The 22,032-nt window shown below is 34.6% G+C and overlaps 6 protein-coding genes across 7 annotated transcripts; 3 read left to right on the forward strand and 3 right to left on the reverse strand.

Annotated features, from left to right (window-relative positions):
* Positions 1 to 66: 66 nt before the first annotated feature.
* On the reverse strand, positions 67 to 1,360 carry LOC143427863 (rhomboid-related protein 4). Of its 2 annotated transcripts, none has more exons than XM_076902348.1 (3): positions 1,262 to 1,360; positions 914 to 1,151; positions 67 to 829 (listed from the first exon to the last, which is right to left on the reverse strand). In XM_076902348.1, exons 2-3 carry the CDS (start codon positions 1,034 to 1,036, stop codon positions 209 to 211), a joined length of 744 nt encoding a protein of 247 aa, XP_076758463.1. In that variant the 5' UTR covers positions 1,037 to 1,151; positions 1,262 to 1,360; the 3' UTR covers positions 67 to 208. The 2 variants fall into 2 exon arrangements, with proteins under 2 accessions (XP_076758463.1, XP_076758464.1); XM_076902349.1 differs by lacking the exon at positions 1,262 to 1,360 and adding an exon at positions 1,232 to 1,256.
* A 498-nt stretch (positions 1,361 to 1,858) lies between these two features.
* Fbxl7 (F-box and leucine-rich repeat protein 7) lies at positions 1,859 to 4,035 on the reverse strand. Its single transcript, XM_076903004.1, has 2 exons — positions 3,733 to 4,035; positions 1,859 to 3,419 (listed from the first exon to the last, which is right to left on the reverse strand). The coding sequence occupies exon 2, from the start codon at positions 3,404 to 3,406 to the stop codon at positions 2,090 to 2,092; it is 1,317 nt and encodes a 438-aa protein (XP_076759119.1). The 5' UTR covers positions 3,407 to 3,419; positions 3,733 to 4,035; the 3' UTR covers positions 1,859 to 2,089.
* Positions 4,036 to 4,469: 434 nt separating this feature from the next.
* Positions 4,470 to 6,733, forward strand: Slu7 (Pre-mRNA-splicing factor Slu7). Its single transcript, XM_076903164.1, has 5 exons — positions 4,470 to 4,807; positions 4,911 to 5,182; positions 5,255 to 5,578; positions 5,670 to 5,967; positions 6,045 to 6,733. Exons 1-5 carry the CDS (start codon positions 4,580 to 4,582, stop codon positions 6,645 to 6,647), a joined length of 1,725 nt encoding a protein of 574 aa, XP_076759279.1. The 5' UTR covers positions 4,470 to 4,579; the 3' UTR covers positions 6,648 to 6,733.
* Positions 6,734 to 7,053: 320 nt separating this feature from the next.
* LOC143428360 (cytosol aminopeptidase-like) lies at positions 7,054 to 16,201 on the forward strand. Its single transcript, XM_076903165.1, has 8 exons — positions 7,054 to 7,189; positions 7,590 to 7,705; positions 13,305 to 13,468; positions 13,557 to 13,731; positions 13,805 to 14,129; positions 14,488 to 14,756; positions 14,846 to 15,024; positions 15,213 to 16,201. Exons 1-8 carry the CDS (start codon positions 7,106 to 7,108, stop codon positions 15,443 to 15,445), a joined length of 1,545 nt encoding a protein of 514 aa, XP_076759280.1. The 5' UTR covers positions 7,054 to 7,105; the 3' UTR covers positions 15,446 to 16,201.
* LOC143428358 (E3 ubiquitin-protein ligase COP1-like) lies at positions 9,111 to 11,784 on the forward strand. Its single transcript, XM_076903163.1, has one exon. It carries the CDS (start codon positions 9,197 to 9,199, stop codon positions 11,234 to 11,236), a length of 2,040 nt encoding a protein of 679 aa, XP_076759278.1. The 5' UTR covers positions 9,111 to 9,196; the 3' UTR covers positions 11,237 to 11,784.
* A 611-nt stretch (positions 16,202 to 16,812) lies between the features above and the next one.
* On the reverse strand, positions 16,813 to 19,990 carry Med28 (mediator complex subunit 28). The gene is made up of 5 exons (XM_076903168.1): positions 19,876 to 19,990; positions 19,696 to 19,768; positions 19,264 to 19,618; positions 19,023 to 19,198; positions 16,813 to 17,170 (listed from the first exon to the last, which is right to left on the reverse strand). Exons 2-5 carry the CDS (start codon positions 19,753 to 19,755, stop codon positions 16,952 to 16,954), a joined length of 810 nt encoding a protein of 269 aa, XP_076759283.1. The 5' UTR covers positions 19,756 to 19,768; positions 19,876 to 19,990; the 3' UTR covers positions 16,813 to 16,951.
* Between the last annotated feature and the right edge of the window lie 2,042 nt (positions 19,991 to 22,032).

Here is a 22,032-nt window from a genome sequence, read left to right on the forward strand (position 1 = left end):
TTTATCAGACTACTGAATACTTAAATTGTATCAGTATATATATATATATATATATATATATATATATATATAAGTTGTATTTAAGTTGTATGCTTTGCCAGGTAAATTTTTCCAGAGTGAATACTAAAGATTTGTTAGTTTTTATGAATTATATCTATTATGCAATAAAATTTTATGGGTTTTTAAATTTGGTTTTTTATCATATGCTTCATCTAAAGAATGAACTACGTCTTCTATAAAATTGTTCTTCGTGTATGATAGGACTACCGCTTATAGTATATATTATGTTATCGATCATTTCGCCAATAAAAGTATAACAGTACAAGCATCCAACTAGAATACCTCCAAGGTGTCCTATAAATGAAGACTGTGGAACCAGAAGGTGAATTAGAATCAATTCAACCCAAACAGCAACTCTGCTGGGCACTCTAATTCCACCAACATCCTGAATTCTATCATGTTCTTCGCAAACTACAATGACTTTTAAAGCAAACAAAACCGCAGAGAACCCAATAGCGCATTGTGTGTAATACCCAAAATCTCCAGTTACTTGCATCAAAGCATAGCCTAAACTGGCATACATAGCGCTACATCCAAAAGAAAGAATGGCTAGCAAAATGATGAAGTTCATTGTTCCATACATAGGTTCCAAATATGAGCCCTTTAAGATCAGGGATACCATATTATAATATAAGTGCATATCCGAGCCATGTTCAAAATTTGATATTAAGAAGGAGTTCCAGTCACGATACTTAAATACTTTTATCGAAGATATGCATACTTCTTCCGCGTTCCATGGAACCTTTATCAAGCCAACGTATAGCAAAACCTGTAAAATTATCATTTATCATATTTTTTATTAACAAATAATTATTAACCTCTAATGATTGTGTTAATTTAGCATATAGCTCACTTGTGCAATAATCGTAATTAAGGTAGCTGGTGGAATTTTATCGATGCCAAAGTTCAGAGCTTGCATGCACAGCAAGTAAATGCCGTACTGCAAGCCTTGTTGTCTTCTTTGCACAGGTCTCATAACTTTCCTTTAATTCACGACGATGACAACGGAATATTTTGATCGAGTGAATAGAATTTTCTTTCGTGTATAACCTAGTCTATATGAAGATTCAAAGTTCGTATCATTTCATTGCCTGTAAAGAGGCAAGAGGGTGAACAGGTTAGAACACAGGTGAATAAAGTAAATGAATATTTCATCATGTTAGATATTTGCATTATATCACTTTCTGCGCATAAGAATTACCAATTAATATTTTGTTGTCATTTACAATCGTTCAATGTTTAAAATACACGTGGCATTTTGATATACATCATACGTAATGCTTCGTTCGACCAATGAAAAGAAAATTTCGATATACATACTATGTGCCTCCATATAACGCGGGGAATACCATTTCTTATCGGAGATAGGAAATCGCGCTACATGGGACTAAAACATTATCGAACTAATTTATGCGAATTTAAACATTTCTCTGAATTGTTAGTGAAATGTGATTCAGTTTGAAATATTATTTCATTGTGAACAGACTGTTAGTATTGTACAAAATTAAATTGTTTCAAATAAAGTATCTTTCAACAAGGGGATGCCAGAACAGAATACAGATTACTTCGTTGCAAACAAAAGTAATGTATATGTACGTTATAATAATATTTTTATAAGAAAAATATATATTTCAGCTATGCACTCTGAAATATATAACTGTAATTTCCGCTTGAAATAGTCTGTAATGAAAAAATTACCATAAATTTTTACAAATTTTAGTAATATTTAAGAAATTTTATTTATAAAATAAATATACAAACTGTATATGGAACTCCGCAATTAATTTTCCGCAATTAAGTGTGTATTTAAGTTACAAAATTAATAAATAGCAAGAAATAATTTTCTCCATATTATAAACCATACATATATATGTAGACGTGTATAACGCATAGTATATATTTGTATATATATTTTTTACAATTGCTGGGTAGTCGTCTTTTTACAAATTAATATCTATGCAAGTACTAAAACAAATATTGTTAATAAATAGACTGTAAATAATGTTAGCAAAAGATGATCGAGAGGGGCTCAGCTCGAGAAACCAGGATTCGTGTGTTCTATGACGCATCTACGGCAATAACGCTTCACTGCTCGGTATCCGACCCACGTAACTCTAGGACATTCACCGATATTAAGCTGCCTCAATCCTCGCACGTAGTATGCCAATGCCTCTAATCCAGCGTCCGTCACGCGCTCACAACCGCATAAGGATAATTTCTTCAAATTCGGGCACCCGGTAGAAAGTGCTTCAAGAGTTGCGTCACCAATATCACATTTTCCTATGTCAAGGGCCCTTAAGCGCGGGCATCCACGTGCCAAAGCTAACGTAGCACTGTCGCTGAGTGCTTCACAGCCACGAGCATTTAAATACCTCAATTTATAACAGTGCCTGGCGACAACTAAAAGACCAGCATCCGATACGCGGTCACATTTACCTACTGAAAAGTAACGCAAAGACGGGCCAAGGCGTGCTGCCAATTCACGTACACCAAAATCTGTGATTTTCACACAATCAGAAACGGACAATTGTCGCAAACTGCCACAATAGGAAGCGATTGCTATAAGGCTGGCGTCAGTAATTCGCGCGCATCGTCGTAAATATAAACAAGCAAGATGTGGCATACGAGAGAGCGTCAATACTAAGCCGGAATCTTCCACACCGTGACAATCACTAAGATCTAACGATTGCAATTGTAATGTTGTTATACGGCTACATGCTCTTGTTACACAGACGCATCCTGTTAGATCTAATTCCTTCAGATGCATACAATTATCCAGAATAATTGTCACATTTGTATCTGTAACACGTCTAGAATGTCGTAGAACTAACGAGGTTAAACTTAAGAATGGTAACTGAGCAAAAATCCCAGTTAAACCAACAGCACCTTCAAATGTCAGGCGACGAATGTATGTATGACATCCTCGTCTGGTCAGAGCATTCAATGCAGCCGTTGCATTTTGGGGATAACGTATCTCTACTTCCTTCCAAAGAGATGGGTGCCACGCTATTTCCCAAAGACGTCTACAGGTTTGAGCAACAGAACAAAGATCTCTGGTGCCCAGCCAACTAAATATCTTCAGTAATAATGTGTCGTCCAGTTTACACAAATCTGTGACATACGTGCACTTTTGTTGCAATAAAATTTGTTGTCTAATTGGAACTGATATAACAGCTGAAGAAGATGTTGAACGGCAGGCATTGTTGTCTAATGTATGATATCCCAAATCAATTGTATCCGATGTTGGTCTATAAAGACCAACCTTTTGGGATGTGTATGCAGTTTCTCTTTCAGAGTTGTCCTTTTCCCCAAAGGATGGAAGGAGAAGTGGACACGATCCATCCATTCCATGCTCTATTCTAAATTAAAAATAACAGAGGTATATTCTTAAATCACTGAGCAATTCACAAAAAATTATTTTATATTATGTTTTACAATATTTATGTTACTCTCCTAGATATATATGTATATATTCGTAGTTTTAAACGAGATTCCCCAAAGGTAGATAACAAGCAAAGAACTTGAAAACAAATTTAAAAAATTCGGAAAAAATAGTTTTAGTATTAGGACTTAAATTTCGCGGGTGTATGGGTAGTTAATTAATTATCCTAATAAGTTAATTAAATAACATAGCGTGTAGCGTTAAACATCCTTTAATAGACATTTACTTACTAGTTTGCGACAAGTAGAAAAATCAGCAACAATACGTAACATTACGGAACAATATCGATCTATTTGGCACTGCCTCCATTTTGATCTTACATTCCAATTCTTGAAGCAGCTGGAAATTGTAGCTGTTTCTTGCAATAAATTTATAACATATTTACGTGTCCTGAAATACTAGTTAATACACATGCTTTAGACTGATTTAATTACATACTCGGAACGAAAGATTAAAGCGAAAATATTAAATTTGAAATATGCCTATTTATAAGGCCCCAATACTGTCGATAAATCCCCACTTTTTAAATGGGCCTCTTAGGGTGATTTTCATTGATCAACTTTGTAATTAAATATTTGTTCAATGCAAATCTAGTATACAATCTGTAATTATTTACGGTTGATACAGTTTATAATTTTAATTTCCTATTATATACTTCGTTCTTCCAAATAAATTATATAATGTAAAATATAAAATAGGATAAATATATTTGATGATTAATGATTACTATAGAATATACAAGCTGCACTTGTCTCGATAACTTGTTCAATTTAATAATTTGTTATTTTATAAATTTCATTAAGTGTACGCTCTGTGTAATATTACAAAATTATATAGATAGAAATAGTGCAATGGTTCAATTTTTATCACAATTTCGTTGTCATACGTCTTCGTAAACTTACCTTAAATGTTATGTATATAGCTACCTCGTACAAGACTACGTAATCTTGTCAAATTTTAGGTTAGTTTTAATAGTACTCAATACATGAAACGTTAGAATAAACGATACGTATTATAAAATATGTTATAAATGTATTTTATGATTTAAAAAAACATAATTCTAATAGTTTCATCAAAATGGCTAATACCTTAGTCAATGTACCTGTATCAAAAATTATAAAAAACAAAAGTAATTTTGAGGATGAACCAAAAAAGAAAAGTAGGGAGGATTGGCGAAAGGCAAAGGAGTTGGAAGAAGCAAGAAAAGCTGGCACAGCACCTGCTGCTGTAGACGAAGAAGGCAAAGATATTAATCCGCATATTCCACAGTATATTAGTGCCACGCCATGGTATTTTGGAGCGCAAGTACGTATTACTTTCTTTGTAGAGTTATCTGGTTTTCGGGTATACTTATATTTGTTCTAACAATGTTAAGATGGTACAAATAATTGCATAAAATTATTTTAAGGGGCCCACTTTGAAACACCAGAGGCCACAGCCTGAGAAACAAAAGCAATTTAGTAGTATAGATGAATGGTATAATCGAGGTGTAGATTCTTCTAAAGTAGCAACAAAATATCGTAAAGGTGCATGTGAAAATTGTGGAGCAATGACGCATAAAAAAAAGGAGTGTATGGAACGTCCACGTAAAATAGGTGCTAAATACACGAATGTAAACATAGCGCCAGATGAATTTACACAGCCAGAATTGTCTATGGACTATGATGGCAAAAGAGACAGGTAATTTTAACTAAGTTTTATTAATGCATTTTAAAAATAGTTCATTTCATTGTCTTCATCTGATAAACACAGGTGGGCTGGTTACGATCCTTCGTCACATAGAGCTATTGTTGAAGAGTATCAAAAGATAGAAGAGGCGAAAAGGCAGATGCGCGCAGAAAAGTTAAACGCGGAAGAGAATGATGAACAAGATTCGGATAAAGATGAAGACAAATATGTCGATGAAGTTGACATGCCTGGCACAAAAGTAGACTCCAAACAACGCATTACTGTTAGAAATTTACGAATTAGAGAAGACACCGCGAAGTATTTAAGAAATTTGAATCCAAATTCGGCATACTATGATCCTAAGACAAGATCGATGCGAGACAATCCTTATGCTGGTACAGATAAAGAGTATGTATCAGTTTTATGAATTTTCTGATTTTCCTTTGAAGTATTTTTTTTATCTTGAAGGTAATATCTGAATATTTATATTTAATTGTAGGGTGGATTATAAAGGTGAAAATTTCGTGCGTTTCTCTGGAGACACGCAACAACATGCGAATGCCCAGTTATTCGCATGGGAAGCACATGAAAGAGGTGTTGATGTTCACTTGCTCGCTGAACCTACAAAGTTAGAATTGCTTAAACAAGAATATGATAAAAAACGTGACGAACTAAAAGACAAAGCTCGCGGAAGCATAATTAATAGATATGGTGGTGAAGAACACCTTGATGCGCTTCCAGCTTCTTTGTTATTAGCACAAACAGAACAGTACATTGAATATTCTAGATACGGAAAGGTTTGCAATTTTATATGGTTTCTATATACTTTTTAAAACTTCTTACAGACTTTTTTCAAATTTGTATTTAATTATAGATCATTAAAGGGCAAGACAGAACGAAGATTAGATCAAAATATGAAGAAGACGTGTATCCGAACAATCATACTTCCGTTTATGGATCTTATTGGAACGCTGGCAAATGGGGATACAAATGTTGTCATTCGTTTGTAAAGAATTCATATTGTACAGGAATTGCAGGTAAAAGAGCAGCAGAAGCAGCCGTGGCTGAAACTAAAAGAATAATAAACGAAGAAGAGAAATTTGATGAGGGAAAAGCAGATTCATCCGATAAAGAATCGATGAGTAGCGAAACCTCATCGGACGAAGAAGAGAGAGTGTCTAAAACGACAAGGAAGTCTAAATCAGTTAAGAGAAAGGAGAAGAAACAAAAGCAAAAGGAGAAACGAAAGAACAGAAAGATGACTGCTAAAATACAGGAACAAGATAAATTGCAACAGGCATTACAGAAAGAGAGCGAAAGGCAAAGAGAGGCAGAAAGATTATTGCAGATGGATGAAAGAAAACGACCCTACAATAGTATGTACGAAGTAAAACCACCAACGTCAGATGAGATTGAGGCATTCCAGATGAAACGAAAACGCGAGGAGGACCCCATGGCGGAATTTCTTAATAAATAATTTTATGTAAAACCCTAACGTGATACGAAAAATAACATGCGAACGCCGTGTATCTCTTGTATAGATAAATATATTTAGTGACTTAAGACTTAACAAAAAATTAATGAATATAATATTAGTCATAATATTTTACAATTATTTATTTTGAATTAAGCAGTATTAAGTAATGGAAATCACATGAAAAAAGAAATACATAGAGGATAGTTCACAAATTGTTTGTATCGGTAAACGAGTTAAACTATTTTCCTGTGAATTTTCGGAACTTTCCACCAGATGGCAATACAAAAAAGCAAGATACTAGAGTTGCGAATCTATAACATAAGTGACCAAGATATCTAGATATCGTATCTATCGAGGTAAATGTATAGGTACGTTTATTTGTACGTATACACTAATACACTCGCACGTATCTATATAATCATACGTATATATATCAGCTAAGTGCTCTCGAATAAATTATGGCATTGTCTCTTATCAGTGGCAAGGGTCTGCAGTACGGAAATTCCCAGTTACGTTTCTTATCCTGCGCCTCGACCATGAAGGTAATTATAATATTATTTATTCGTGAATTCTATTATATTTCTAGCTGTTATTGTATTAGACGAATCGTATTATTTCTACTTTACGAAACGAGCGATTGAAACGGAGAATTTTTCATCTCGGCATTCGGACATTATTAAAGGGTAAAGGAAAAAAAAACGTTTGACTGATGTGCAGAATTCGTGAACAGTTTTAACGAGTCATTTCGTTAATCGTACATTTTGTATCTCATTTTATCTTTTTTTTTCATAAGAGACTTTTCCAAGTGAAATGATGCGAGTCTCTGTTTTGTGAGGCTATGGTTCGAATTGTATTGTATAAAAATATAACGCAGAACTGTACGCGAAATCATAATCATTTCTGTACACGATATTTATTCTTGATATCTGAATTTGCCAACAGAAAGGATTAGTGCTTGGTATATACGAAACAGAAGATGAAAGCAACATCTCATTGACTCCCACGGCGGCTAAATATGATGCGTTAGTTAACGGAAAACTACAGAAAAATGTTTTACTGTAAGTTCAAAAATTAGCTTACTTTAACTTAGTATATATTTCGTATTACTTAAATCATATTAGCGTTACTGCCCGTGTTGGCTCGGAGTTTTGATTCCGATTTTATCGTTCATACTTTAATTTATATTTCGGAAAAGGAAGGACACGCGTAGCCAGGTGAAAATAGTCACGTTCGTCTGGATGAGCCAGGCATAATGAGCTGAGGCGCATTTCATGATCTTAGAGTTTACCGATTAAAAATTTTTGCACGACAGAGAAACAGGAACTTCCTATTTTATGCAGAGTTTTAGAAAGCGTTATTCAATATTTATGTAGTATATGGGATACACTGTACTGAGTAAAAACTTGATAAACATAGGTTGAAAGCTCAACTGTTTCAGAAATATAAACTTGTTTTTTACTATCGCAGGATTCACTCATTACCTTTCTATAGAATTTCTATACATATTTCGTAAGTGTATCCTTTGTCGATTAACGACTTGGAAAAATTATGCACGTTTGTCGTACAATTTGACAGAGGTCTGAAATATTGTAGAAACTCCATAATTAAGTAATAAGACATTTGTAATATAACGTATGAAAATATCTATATCTCAGAAATGGGTGAGTTTTCGACATGGCTTTTTACTTGGTACTATATGCCCTATGTATTATATAAATATTGAACGGTTTGTTTTAACACTCTGAATATTAGATATTTTCATTTCATGTATTTGTTAAAGTCTCTGGTAATATTATTTTTTCACTAGACACAATTATTTTCTCATATGATACATGAAAACTCATTTTTTCATATTATACGTGTAATATTCATATATACACGCTTATCATATATCTGACATTATTAATTCAAGATATATAAAATTTACATAGATCAAACAACCTTGAGTTGTGATAAGCATATATATTTATTACAAGAAATGACACTGCAATCTTACATTTTTTAAGTAATTTTCATTTTACTTATCTTATGGATTAATATTAATGAATATTAAATGTTTTATTCATAGTTCCAGCCTGAAACAATTGTCATAATGCTGCCTGAGCTTTATCTCTAATATTCAGAATTGCTTTTCCTTTATTATTTCGAGAATTTTTCCATAAAATATATTTTCTGTTAAAACTCTTGAATTTGAGTGAAATTTGTATTTCCCACGAGCTCACTGGCATTATTTTCATTGTTTCAGGAGAGACTAGACTGAGAGAGGGTATTGTACGCATGATATCAAGCAAAAACTTGCAGGACAAAAGGAGTTACCAGACACATTTTATTATATAAAAGCAATTTTTGTAAAAAGATATCAGTTGCAATGCGGTTATTCCTTTAGATCAATTATTATTAACCAACTAAATATTATCAATTACAAAAGAAATTTACAAACAAAAGCATACAGGAAATATGAGATTTAAAAGAGCAAATTAAACTTACGTCAGATGTATTTTAAAGTAGTTAAATATATTTTACGAAATATTATTTAACCATGAGGAAAAATGTCAGCTACCAGTGATAGTAACTTGGGAAACGATAGCACTGCTGGGAGCAGTGGGAGTGTAGGTGAATGTAGTGATAGAACAAGTAAACAACATCAGTCGGGGAATGTTCTCCATAAGATTAGCGGTACACTCGAAGATAAAAATAATGATTATCTGTGCCCTATTTGTTTTGAGGTAATTGACGAAGCTCATATCACACGTTGCGGTCATACATTTTGTTACCGTTGTATAGTAAAATCTTTGGAGGCCAATAAACGTTGCCCGAAGTGTAGCTACACGTTAACTCAACAAGATATATTCCCGAACTTTTTGTTACACAAATTGATATCAAAGTATAAAACTAGAACTAAAAGTCTAGCCGAATTAGGATCTTCGTACTCCGCTGGTACAGATTTATCAATACCGCCGTACGATGGATTAAGGGATATCGTAACTGCAGAAAGCGCTAATCTAACTTTACGGGACGTAAATGTGATGTTAGAAGTACTGACGCAAAGGAAGCACTTGTTAGAGGCAGAGACATGGGCGGCGCAAAATAAATTATTGCACGAATTCTTGAAACATTTGTTGCAGCAGAAAGAGGATCAAAAGAATCAATTGCAAAAGGAGATAGCATTGATTAAGAGGGACACGGAAGAAGTCGAGAATATTTTAAGAGATGTGCAAAATAAATGTCCCACGGTGGAAGACTTGCAGAAATCAAGTGAGAACGATACTGCACAGGTGTCGGCGATTAGAAAAGAAATGATCGGTCTCATAGATATGATAGACGCGAACATGGTAAAACCCACTGAGAAAGCTGGCGCTACTGGAACCGATACATTTATTAATCCTGCAGGAAGTAAAAGGCAAATCGATCACGTAACCGAATCTACTCTAGCTGTGCGCAGGAAGAGAATGCATGCTCATTTTGATGACTTCGTACAATGTTATTTTGACTCTCGCGCCAAGGAATTAATACTTGGGCACAAGTCTCAAAGTCAGACCGACTCATGGCAAGGCACGAGCTCGGGACTGGATGTGTTTAGAGAGAATCTTGTTAAATTTTCAAGATACAAATCGTTACGCCCACTAGCCACATTGAATTACTCGTCGGATATTTTCAGTATTTCCACTATCGTTTCCAGCATCGAGTTCGACAAGGATAACGAATTCTTTGCAATAGCCGGTGTCACGAAACGAATAAAAGTATTCGACTACAGCGCGGTAATAAGAGACACTGTGGACATACATTACCCCTGCGTAGAAATGGTTTCCAGCTCGAAAATATCATGCGTTTCATGGAATTCATTCCATAAAGGCATGCTAGCTTCATCCGATTACGAGGGAACTGTGACAGTATGGGATGCAGCGACTTGTCAGAGAACTAAAACATTTCAAGAACACGAGAAGAGATGTTGGTCTGTCGATTTCAACGATATTGATACCAAACTCATAGCGTCCGGATCGGACGACGCCAGAGTTAAGTTATGGTCTTTGAATAATGATCATTCCGTTGCTTCCTTAGAAGCTAAAGCTAACGTATGTTGCGTAAAATTTAATCCACGTAGCTCGTGCCACTTAGCGTTTGGATCTGCGGATCACTGTGTCCATTATTATGATTTACGTAATATGAAGGAGGCGCTGTGTATTTTCAAAGGTCACCGCAAGGCTGTCTCCTACGTGAAATTCATTAACAAGGAAGAAATAGTATCTGCTAGTACCGATTCGCAATTGAAAATGTGGAATATCAATAATCCGCATTGTTTGCGCTCGTTCGTCGGGCACGTTAACGAGAAAAACTTCGTAGGTCTTGCTACTGACGGTGATTACGTGGCCTGTGGGTCAGAGAATAACGCTCTCTATGTCTACTACAAAGGGCTTACGAAGCAATTATTCTCGTACAAATTCGACGCGGTTCGGAGTATATTAGAGATACAAGAACGAAAGGAAGAGGATCTGAACGAATTCGTGTCCGCTGTTTGCTGGAAACAGATGTCCAATGTTGTGGTAGCCGCCAATTCTCGGGGGACTATTAAAATATTAGAATTAGTTTAAAGTTAGTTACGAGTTTAAACGATCCTTTAGCAAAAAGCCATTGAAATGTATATTTTGGAATCTATTCAATTAAGTGCTCAGACACGATTGACAACGAGAAGATGAAAATTTATTCTAAATGTTATAGTTATTTGTTGTATAAGCGAAATTAAAAAAAAAAAAGTGAAAAAAAAAAGAAAAAAAGAACAAAAACCATGAAACGTATTGAAATTTAAATGATTGGAGACTGACTTGTTTGAAAAAGTAATACTCCTCAGTGTTAAGCAGCTTAAACAAACTCTTTTTTTGTCCATTATATTTTTATCAAACACATATGGGTATTGATATTTACACTATTTTCATTTAACTGCTTCTCAGTTTAGGTATTTTAACTATAGACTGAATTTTAATGATAAATAATTCGTACAGTTATATTAGCGATACACACAGTGTGCATCTGATCATATTTAATGATACGGAACATGGCCTTTTATAATGTTATAATCATTTAGTTGTGATTATGTTCCACGATTATTGTATTTGCACAGCGATTATTAGCACAATTCGTATGTAATAAAACATTTCTATTAGGTAAATTTAATTATCATTATCACTATCCATATTTTTGTACTTTGTGCCTTTTTTTAGCCACAATTTGTTTAGAGTAAAGTTGTACAAGTTCGTTAGACACATACAGTACTTTCGTTTAGTTAAATAAATAATTCGGGAATGTCGAACGGTACATAAAGTTTCATTATTCTAAACAATTTACAGTTTGTCAAATATTTTTATGACGTGTAATTGTATATGAAAAGAGAGAATATTTTAAATCGTTTGTTCGTAATGATTGCCACGTAAGTGCGTAACCGAAATTACGTAAGATGTTATCCTTATAGCAGATCTTGCCAAAGTAGCCTAATAGATTAAATTGTAAAGAGTAGAAATGTATAAGTTAATGTCAAAAAACAACGTCGATACTGTCTGTTCAATACAATTTGTGCCAAGAGAACACCGTCACAGCTTGAAAAGTAGTAAATGTGCTTGAATTGCATTAAGTTCCTACTGTCAGTGTTACCGCCACTGTCGTTGTACATTGTACATTGATAATGTCAGAGCTAAGGAGGGAAATGTGGAATTTGTAATGAGAGATGTTAAACGACGAATATTTTTGTTTAATTGTGGGAACTAGAGTATTCGTTGAATTGCAAGTAAATATCTTAATTTCAAAATAACAGTTATCACTCACATGTAATTATTTGTCTTGTCAAAGAACATTGAACGAATTTACATTCATCATCTATTTTCTATAACAGACAAACGTGTGTAAAAAGTTTATTTTACTTAGCTCTGAACAGTCTATTTTAAACGAGTTTATATCACGACTTGTATTTCTAAATATCAATATGTCAATTTCGAACAGTTTCTTTACGATTTACGTAATAATACTTAAGATTAACGATGTTACAAATGTGAAACCCCATGACAAATTTACAACATTTAAGTCTGTATATATTTATATATATATATATATATATCCGTGTGTGCATGTGTATATAAACAAAGAATCAAATTTGATAAGTAAGAGTATATAGTATTACATCGTATTGTATTATATTGAGAAACAATTCTTGAATGTTGTTACAAGATCAGGAATAATTGTCGCACCCATCGTTAATGTACCGCCAGTGCAAAATTGATTGCCACCATTGTAAATCACAGAATATATATAGCTGTAATTTATTTATGTAATTTTAAATGTGAAAAGTAATTGTAATTTTAATCTGATAATTAGCACAATTATTAGAGGCGTTAATTAGATTAATTTTAAAGGGATCTATTCTAGGGTACGTACGTAAAGGATAGTATATTTTTAGATTGTATTTTAAAAACTGCAAGATGTGCTGATACGTGTCCAAGACGCCTAGACTTATTGTAATGAATAAATTTCTGAATTTGTGTCTCAGTATGCCCTTTAAAGAAATTTCTTTAATTTCGTACAAAAATGCCTCCGACCTTCTTTACCATAGTAACGTAGCATTTTGTCGAGTGAATAATTTTAAATAATATTTTAATACTTGTATCGCTACAGAGCAGGCCCAAAAATTCCCAAAGGTCATGCTAGAGTATTTTGGGGTTTGGACGAGAAGGATTATGTAGGAGTGGCTGTTGTCGGTCTTGGAAAAAGACATTGTGGCATTAATCAGCTCGAGGAAATCCACGAAGGAAAAGAGAACATACGTATAGCAGCAGCTGGTAGGTAGCATGCATTTCGCGTATAAATTCACGTGTACGTTTAGAGTTATTTAATAGCTTTCATAATAACACGATAACGTTGTTCTAGCCGGGTGCCGTGCGCTGGACGCAGTCGAAATAAAGGACATACATTTAGAAACATTGGGGGATGCTGAAGCGGCAGCGGAAGGAGCTGCGTTATCAACGTGGTTCTATCAAGGAATGAAAAATGAGGAGAAACAAAAAACGTTTCCGAAGGTATCGCTGTACGGCCAAGAAGGACAGTGAGTACTAGAGATTTTCTATATATGCCTGTTCGTGTCGCGGTAAATGCAATAAATCTGAGATGATTTCAAGGGAGCAGTGGCGAATTGGGAATATTAAAGCTCAAGCTCAAAACTGGGCGCGTCGCTTAGCGGATACTCCTGCGAATATAATGACGCCTACGATGTTTGCTACGGAAGTGCAAGCAGCTCTACCAAAATTAGGAATTGTCGTCAAAGTACACGATAAGGATTGGGCGCAGGAGAAAAAAATGGGTTCTTTCCTTAGCGTATCTCGCGGTAGTACCGAGCCACCAAAATTCGTAGAAGTCCATTATCGAGGTGCTGGTGATAATTCCCAGCCGATCATCTTCGTTGGTAAAGGAGTTACCTTCGATGCTGGCGGTATCAGTCTCAAGGTAAATGTTGATTATAAATGAAAGATCGGGAGAGAAGAACGATGAGAATTTCACTTTATTGTCCCCTTCCAGAAATGTGAAACAAAAGTTCGTGCTTTCCACGAACATCATTTTTTCATTAGTGGAATTAAAAATGGACTCTGGTCATCTTTCCCACAATCGATTTTGACATTTATTTAATTACGCTTTTGCTTGTATGTAACGAACAATAATTTTGACAGTATAATGCTAGAGTCGCTATAGTGATGCTTGATCCTAGAATGGGGTCTATGGAGTGATCACTATGGTAACGCATGGTGTTAAAAAAGATTTTATGTTTTCGACAAATATAATATAATGCGAGTGTACACAATTTTAGCCTTCAGCCGACATGGATGAAATGCGTGCTGACATGACTGGTGCGGCATGTGTAGTAGCTGCTATCCGCGCTGCTGCTGAACTTAAATTGGACTTGAATATTATTGGTTTGACACCGCTCACTGAAAATTTGCCATCTGGATCTGCGACCAAACCAGGAGATGTCGTGGTCGCAATGAACGGAAAGAGCATCATCGTAGACAATACTGATGCGGAAGGCAGACTTATACTTGCCGATGCACTTTGTTATGCTCATGAATTTAATCCAAGGTGATGATTGTTGCTCCAATTAGAAGATGTTTAGTGACAAATAAACGTTGTAGTGATTAAAATATTTTTGTTTCGCTTTCCACCTACAGCTTTATCTTGGATATTGCTACGTTAACGGGTGCTATGAACATCGCTATAGGGGCAGCAGCGACTGGAGTTTTCACAAACAACGGTGCGTTGTTTGAGAAATTAAGAGATGCTGGCATCTTAACCGGTGATAGAATGTGGAGATTTCCGCTTTGGCAACATTTCACTGATGATATGACAAGTAAGAAAATTACTCGATAGTATTTCGTTAGTAAGCCTTAAGAATCCTATATGCATTGAAAGTTGTCTTAACGTAAGTACGTATCCCTCAAGTCTTATGCACACATAATGCATATTTTTACGCGTCCAGAATCTTTTAATAATGAAAGAGATTAATACATACATGAAATAATGTATTATTATTTACAGAGAAAGTTAAATCAGCTGATATAAAAAACGTTGCGGGAACCAAAGCCGGTGGTGCATGCACCGCAGCTGCATTTTTGCGTGAATTTATTTCGAACGATACACCGTGGATGCACTTAGACATTGCAGGTGTAATGGGTCCTGGTTCGGATAAGTTACCATATCTACCAAGTGGAATGAAAGGTCGCCCGACCCGTACGCTGATCCAGTTCTTACAAAACTTACAACTATCTTAAGTTGTATGGGTGCGAGTCTATCTATTTTCGTATATATATATATATATATATATATATATATGTATATGTATATGTACTTTTTGCTTTATATATATGGTATGTATACATACGTGTATACAACCAATATATGTATATAAGTTTGCTATATATGTATATGTATATATATATAGCATATATTTTTATCTACAAATTTGCCCACCTCCCTCGAATCAAAGCAAATCGCGGACTGTAAAAGAAAGTTGATTCACAAGCAGTTTATAAATTTTGTAACCATTATATTTGTGTACAGAATTATATCTTTACAGTAAGGCAATACCTAGTACAAATGTAATGAATTTTCTTTTGTACAGTTTTTTTTCTATTCACTTTATACATAAGAAACGTTGCATTTACTAAAGCAATTAACTACAGTATCAATAATAATCAATTAATCGAGAATGAACAAGAATTATTCAAGAATATCGAATCAAAATAATGATGCATTAAACTTTAAACAGTTTAACTGTATAGGCATCGTATAGAATAGAATACAGTGTGTACCAAATTTGTCCAAAGTAACCTAATATAATATAGTTTATATCCTACGGGAGGTATATTAAAATTTGGGCAATTTATACTTTATTTGTGTCACATTTGAAATATACCCGACAAATCTTATCAATATTTGTGTATGAAATATTATACATGTTTTGTAAAAGTGCTAATAACTATCCGAACTTAATATAATAAAATACAACATGATTTATTGTATGAAAATTCGTGCCTCTAATTCTATATACATGTGAAACTTATGTTAGTACTTCAACCATTACGATTTTGTTACATACGATTTTAACTGCTTAGCTCTTTTTGAACAATTAAACAGAAAACGATAATTTTTCAACACGGTTCTCTGAATTAACATAAAGCATGAAATATAATATAAAGATCAACGATTTTAAAAGAAACGAACATGGAATATTTTCCCAGGGAAAGTCTCTGCAGAGAAAAGCATATGTGCTCGTTATTTATACCGATGATACAATTTAATAAAACTGGCACTGCTTAATCATTATTCTTCGATTACAATTCCGATTTTCCAGAATAACTAATTGTTTCACGCATTACACGCATATTTGTACAGGCTTATTTAATAAATCATCGCAACACGTACTTCATGTAAAATTAACATATACAGTTAGTACCTTTACTAAATAGAAACAGAACCTAATCAAGAACAATTTTGCCTGAGGTGTCGTGACAATAATTAGACGATAGGAACAATATATTTTACATTTAAACAAATCGACTCGATTGTAAAAATATTCATGTACAAGGCGGTGGAGGCTGCTGCTGTGGAGAGGGAAGGGGCGCTGCCGCAGCAGCTGCGACTACGGCAGCAGCAGCGTACGACGACGGGTCCGAAGTATCGAGAAGTGGTGGCGGCGGAGGTAAACTTCCACCTCCGCCCCGTCCTCTTCCTCGGCCTTTTCCTCGACCCCGACCCCGGCCCCTTCCCCTTCCGCGTCAACTCCGCCTCTCGGGCATCCCTATATTGCTCGTTGTCTTTTCCAGAAATGCGAGCGGACCCTGAAGTGCGGTGCTCCCCACAGCACCGACGGGGAATCCGGCCCGTGCACCAGTCACACCTACTCCTCCCTGTGTCATAAACATCCCCTGCTGTCCAACTGAGACCCCGACTCCTTGCAGACCCGATGAAGGTGGAGCGCCAGATCCTTGCTGCACCTGCAACGTCACATCGAACATTTTAGAAATACATTCTTCTTTCATTATACACGCCATATATTGTTACTAACTAATTATATCATTTCGAATAAATTTTATCCACATAGAAAATGATGACGAGCGAAAACACTATTTAGAATGATAAAACGTTGGCGTTCAAGTTATTTTAAATAGTAGACACTTCAGAAGTAATACATATACGCATTCAATGTATATATACATCTTGATCCTAACAACAAATAGTAGGACGCATTTAGGAACAGTAATTAAGGATAAGCAAAGGAAAGAAAGCAAAGGAAAAGGGTTGGTTTTTTCATCTTGAATGGAGATTTATTCTGGAAATATCTACTTGCATGTAAGAAGAATCTCTGAATTATGTTCAAGTGAAATGGTATGATCTCTTTTTGCACTGACTTGTCCAATGGCTGTGATATTTTTATCAAATGTTACATTTGAATTTTATATATACAGATGAATATCATTTTGTGAAATGTCATGGTAGAAAAAATATAAGTTTCTGTTAATATATAACTTTTGTAATTTTGCATTTGGTTTTAATGTAGATGTTTTTGATTAATAGCTTTTACATTAATGCAAAATACATGCATACACCTTGACATGCAAAAGATATTCATTGTGTCATAAACAGAAATGAATTAGTAAAAATAAAAAATATGTATAAATTTTATAATGATTTTGCAATATATGGCAAAGAGAAGTATACTATAATTGAAAAGAATATAAAAGAAATTTAAAAAGATATAATCGAATGCGTGTATATATTTACATGTACGTAATTTTGAATGAAAAATTATTAAATCATATTGTATTTGAAATATCACTATCTGCTTCTAATTTAGTTTATAGGTAGTAGGGATCATTAGGTTCACTATTAACGTCAAGCAAACGTAATATGCTTATTTTCCTTTTATTATTGCCATTATCAGATTTATTATATGTCAGTTTTTGGCTAAACATTTGTACACATTAAATAGCAATCATTTTGGCACCATTTTACAACATATTCATGTATGTAGATCTACTATTTGATACTTTCCCATCTTTTTCATAAATGAAATTTATACTTTTGTAATTCTATATCGCAGCTACTAGTAAAAGCACTTTAAACTTTTTCTTACATGTTACATTTCTGTCGATAGGAATTATATAAGGCACTGAATATACGCAACACTAGTACAAGTTGCCTTTTTTGTGCAATAGGACTGAATAACCGTTTTACGTCCTGAACAGCTATTAGTTTAACAACAAAAAAAATGGAGCAAAAATAGTTTCTAAGATTCTGGTAAGTATTTAAACTTTACAAAAAAATTACTTAACAATTTAAATTATTAATATTTATATACATTTTGTACATTCACACACACATGCATACACACAGATATGTACAGTCATTCAACAATAATATTCATTCAGTTTCAGATTGTAACAAATAATATAGAAACCTAGTTATAATAAATGTATCATCTCTAAATGAGAACATTACATTCAGTATAATTTTGTAATATGTATATATATATATGTATATCATTGTGCAAAGCAATGATACTCTCTATAAAGAAAACCAATAATTTACATTATGAGTAACATTTGAATTTACAACTAAAGCAGGAGCTTAAAGAATTGCGATTTGAGATGTAAATTCTAATCGTAACTGCTACAACAAAAAAAAAAGAGATACTCTGTAAATGTACAATGTTTACTTTGTCACACATTTCTCCTGTTTCAATTTATATGCACATGTTTCAAAAAAATGTCTCTCAACATTAATTTTAAGCAGCTGCCTGAATACACAGGAGTTTCAGCTTTGCTTGTAACGGTATTACTTAAATACCTGTTGCTGATGAAGTTGTTGTTGTTGCATTTGATGTTGCTGCAGATGCTGCAGCTGTTGCTGTTGCTGGATCTGTTGTTGATGTTGCAATATCTGCTGCTGTTGTTGCATAGCTGTATTTCCACCTCCGTTGGTCGTTTGCTGGTTTTGGCCACTCTGAGTACCGTTAGGTAAGCCTGAAGAATATTACAGTTATTTAACAATACTACCGCACTCTAACATTCCCTTTTATTATTCTTACCGTTAGGTGCCGGACCTTGAGCTGGGGATTTTGCCCATCCTTGCAGATCTGCTAACAGGTTTTGCCATACTGTAATTTTATCGTAGTGCTTTTTTATTAGATCTTCTTTACGTCCTAGTTCTAATCTAAGATCGTTGATGTCTTCCTTCACTACAAGCTCTGGTTTCAGTGCGGATAACAAAAATCGTTTCTGAAGAAAGAAAGCTTCCATCTGCCTCGCTAGATCAATGAATCTTAGCGTAACCTGTTCAACTTCACTCCGTGCTTCCTCTTTATCCACAGTCAAACCACTGGACACCCCGATCCCATTGTTTCCCAGGTCTTCGTCTTTCGTTATCAATATACTTAAACATTGCTGAAAGTAATACTTTACATGAGAATGCGTACTCTGAGAACGTTGAAATATCGTCTTTAATTATCATCGTATCGTACCTGAAACGCTTCCTCGAATTCGTCTATGAGATTACCGTTGCCATTAGTGGGTGTCGCCATTATACTTGCAGCGCTTGCTGCATAAATACAATTTATTGTCGATTACAGTTAATTTAATTTTATGGTAGGTCCATCGTAAAAGTTTGGGATAGAACTAGGTAGTCCGCAATTTATATGCACACGTGTAAAACAAACAGTGTAATAACGAAACGTTGTAACTAAATAAAACGTCGCGCACAATCGGTTTTTTTAACAGATACATTAGGCACAGATTTCGAGGAATTGTTAATTTAAACTGTGGTATCAAGAATAACGTAACATGTTGTTAAAGCTTCTGGTTCCCATTGATCTCTATATACTAGATATAATATAAGAGTAGAAAGCCTCGTTGATGAACGTGAAAACTGCCATCTTTCAGAATAAACTGTATGCGCCGTCTGAACGTAATTACGAGTACTAGTTCTTCGATTCAAAAAATTTAAGTCTCGAGCACTTTGCCGTGGAAAATGCACGGCGATGATCGCTCGAGAAGAAACGAACAGGCTTTCTTCTGTAATACCTTTCCTGATTTTATACGTGTCTTTTATACGATTTTATACGATCTACTTTTACCTTTAACTCTTGATCAAATAATTAATTGTTAATGTATTTAATTGTATGTACAGACTCCTTGCGTCCATTTGCGGCATGGTTCGTGAGGTCTTTACAACTTGCTGGCCTTTATGAAAGGTACTGTTCTTTGATTATTACTTGATTGATTATACTTGAGAACTTGTAATTTCAAGAGAGATTAATTACTAACATTTTCAGTTCCAGAATGATCGAGACATTGGCGTTATTACGAGAAGGACTAAGAACTCTTGGAGCTAGAATTATCATCTTTTCAATTCAAACATGGAGTAGCTCTAGGAAATACTATTAGCAATAGGTTATACATTATTTTATACATTTATATTGTAAATTTAAACCAGTTTTTAGCTATACATGTACGATACGTACATATGCAAAGTTACAGTTGGGAAATTGTTAGAGTTTGCATAAACTCTTAGACAACAGCATCCTCAGCAAAAATAAAGAAGAATCAAGGCTTCGTCCCTACTTTATATAAGTTTTAGCTATATAAGACGTATTGTACATGGATTTGCAATTATATAAATTAATAATTAATTTGTAAAGATACTTCTGTAGCTTGGAAATTGTTAATAAACATTCAGTTACTATTAATCAACTGTTTAATTCATTGAAAAACCTGTCTAGCTATCCTAAAGAAACCTATCCTAATCCTTAGGCAAGTAGAGAAATCCTTCTAGCTTGAATTCCTGGAAATGACGTCATTTTCTAAGAAATGGCAAAATACGAATACCTCCTCGCATGTTATGTTCTCCTGATACTTGGTCGAAAAATCGGGTTCTCCAGCTAATAATCTGAATTCTGACAGTTCTTGGAAAATGACGTCACTACCAGGAATAGCCAAAATTCCTGGAATTCTCGATGACGTCATTTCCAAGAAGTGGCACTATTCGGATACCTCCTATGACGTCATGTTCTCCTGATACATTGTCGATTTTTCGAACAAAATCTCGAAAATCCGACTTTGTATCAGGAGAACATGACGTCATAGGAGGTATCCGAATAGTGCCATTTCTTGGAAATGACGTCATCGAGAATTCCTGGAATTTCGGCGATTCTGGGAAGTGACGTCATTTTCCTGGAAGTGGCACGCATACCTCCTCACTACTTATGTTCTCCTGATACAAAGTCGGATTTTCAAGATTTTGTTCGAAAAATCGGCAATGTATCAGGAGAACATGACGTCATAGGAGGTATCCGAGTTTTGCCATTTCTTGGAAATGACGTCATCGAGAATTCCTGGAATTTCGGCGATTCTTGGAAGTGACGTCATTTTCCTAGAAGTGGCACGCATACCTCCTATGACGTCATGTTCTCCTGATACAAAGTCGGATTTTCGAGATTTTGTTCGAAAAATCGGCAATGTATCAGGAGAACATGACGTCATAGGAGGTATCCGAATAGTGCCACTTCTTGGAAATGACGTCATCGAGAATTCCAGGAATTTTGGCTATTCCTGGTAGTGACGTCATTTTCCAAGAACTGTCAGAATTCAGATTTTTGGCTGGAGAACCCGATTTTTCGACCAAGTATCAGGAGAACATAACATGCGAGGAGGTATTCGTATTTTGCCATTTCTTGGAATATGACGTCATTTCCAGGAATTTTCAGATTTAATTGAGAAAGAAAAGGATAGGACCAAAGATAGATGAAGTTAAGGGAGAATAATAATTAGACACGTAGTATTCGTCTTGAAACGGTTTTTTA

The sequence above is a fragment of the Xylocopa sonorina genome, chromosome 10 (genome assembly GCF_050948175.1).
Source record: "Xylocopa sonorina isolate GNS202 chromosome 10, iyXylSono1_principal, whole genome shotgun sequence".
Lineage (NCBI taxonomy): Eukaryota > Metazoa > Arthropoda > Insecta > Hymenoptera > Apidae > Xylocopa > Xylocopa sonorina.

Coding starts and splice junctions, on each gene's coding strand:
- LOC143427863 (XM_076902348.1), bottom strand. CDS start 1,036: ATGAGACCTGTGCAAAGAAGACAACAAGGCTTGCAGTACGGCATTTAC. Junction 830..913: donor TAATTACGATTATTGCACAA/GTGAGCTATATG, acceptor ATAATTTTACAG/GTTTTGCTATACGTTGGCTT.
- Fbxl7 (XM_076903004.1), bottom strand. CDS start 3,406: ATGGATGGATCGTGTCCACTTCTCCTTCCATCCTTTGGGGAAAAGGAC.
- Slu7 (XM_076903164.1), top strand. CDS start 4,580: ATGGCTAATACCTTAGTCAATGTACCTGTATCAAAAATTATAAAAAAC. Junction 4,808..4,910: donor CATGGTATTTTGGAGCGCAA/GTACGTATTACT, acceptor AATTATTTTAAG/GGGCCCACTTTGAAACACCA. Junction 5,579..5,669: donor TATGCTGGTACAGATAAAGA/GTATGTATCAGT, acceptor ATTTAATTGTAG/GGTGGATTATAAAGGTGAAA.
- LOC143428360 (XM_076903165.1), top strand. CDS start 7,106: ATGGCATTGTCTCTTATCAGTGGCAAGGGTCTGCAGTACGGAAATTCC. Junction 14,130..14,487: donor CTGGCGGTATCAGTCTCAAG/GTAAATGTTGAT, acceptor ACACAATTTTAG/CCTTCAGCCGACATGGATGA. Junction 14,757..14,845: donor GCTCATGAATTTAATCCAAG/GTGATGATTGTT, acceptor TTCCACCTACAG/CTTTATCTTGGATATTGCTA.
- LOC143428358 (XM_076903163.1), top strand. CDS start 9,197: ATGTCAGCTACCAGTGATAGTAACTTGGGAAACGATAGCACTGCTGGG.
- Med28 (XM_076903168.1), bottom strand. CDS start 19,755: ATGGCGACACCCACTAATGGCAACGGTAATCTCATAGACGAATTCGAG. Junction 19,199..19,263: donor TCAAGGTCCGGCACCTAACG/GTAAGAATAATA, acceptor AATATTCTTCAG/GCTTACCTAACGGTACTCAG. Junction 17,171..19,022: donor AACAACTTCATCAGCAACAG/GTATTTAAGTAA, acceptor GTGACGTTGCAG/GTGCAGCAAGGATCTGGCGC.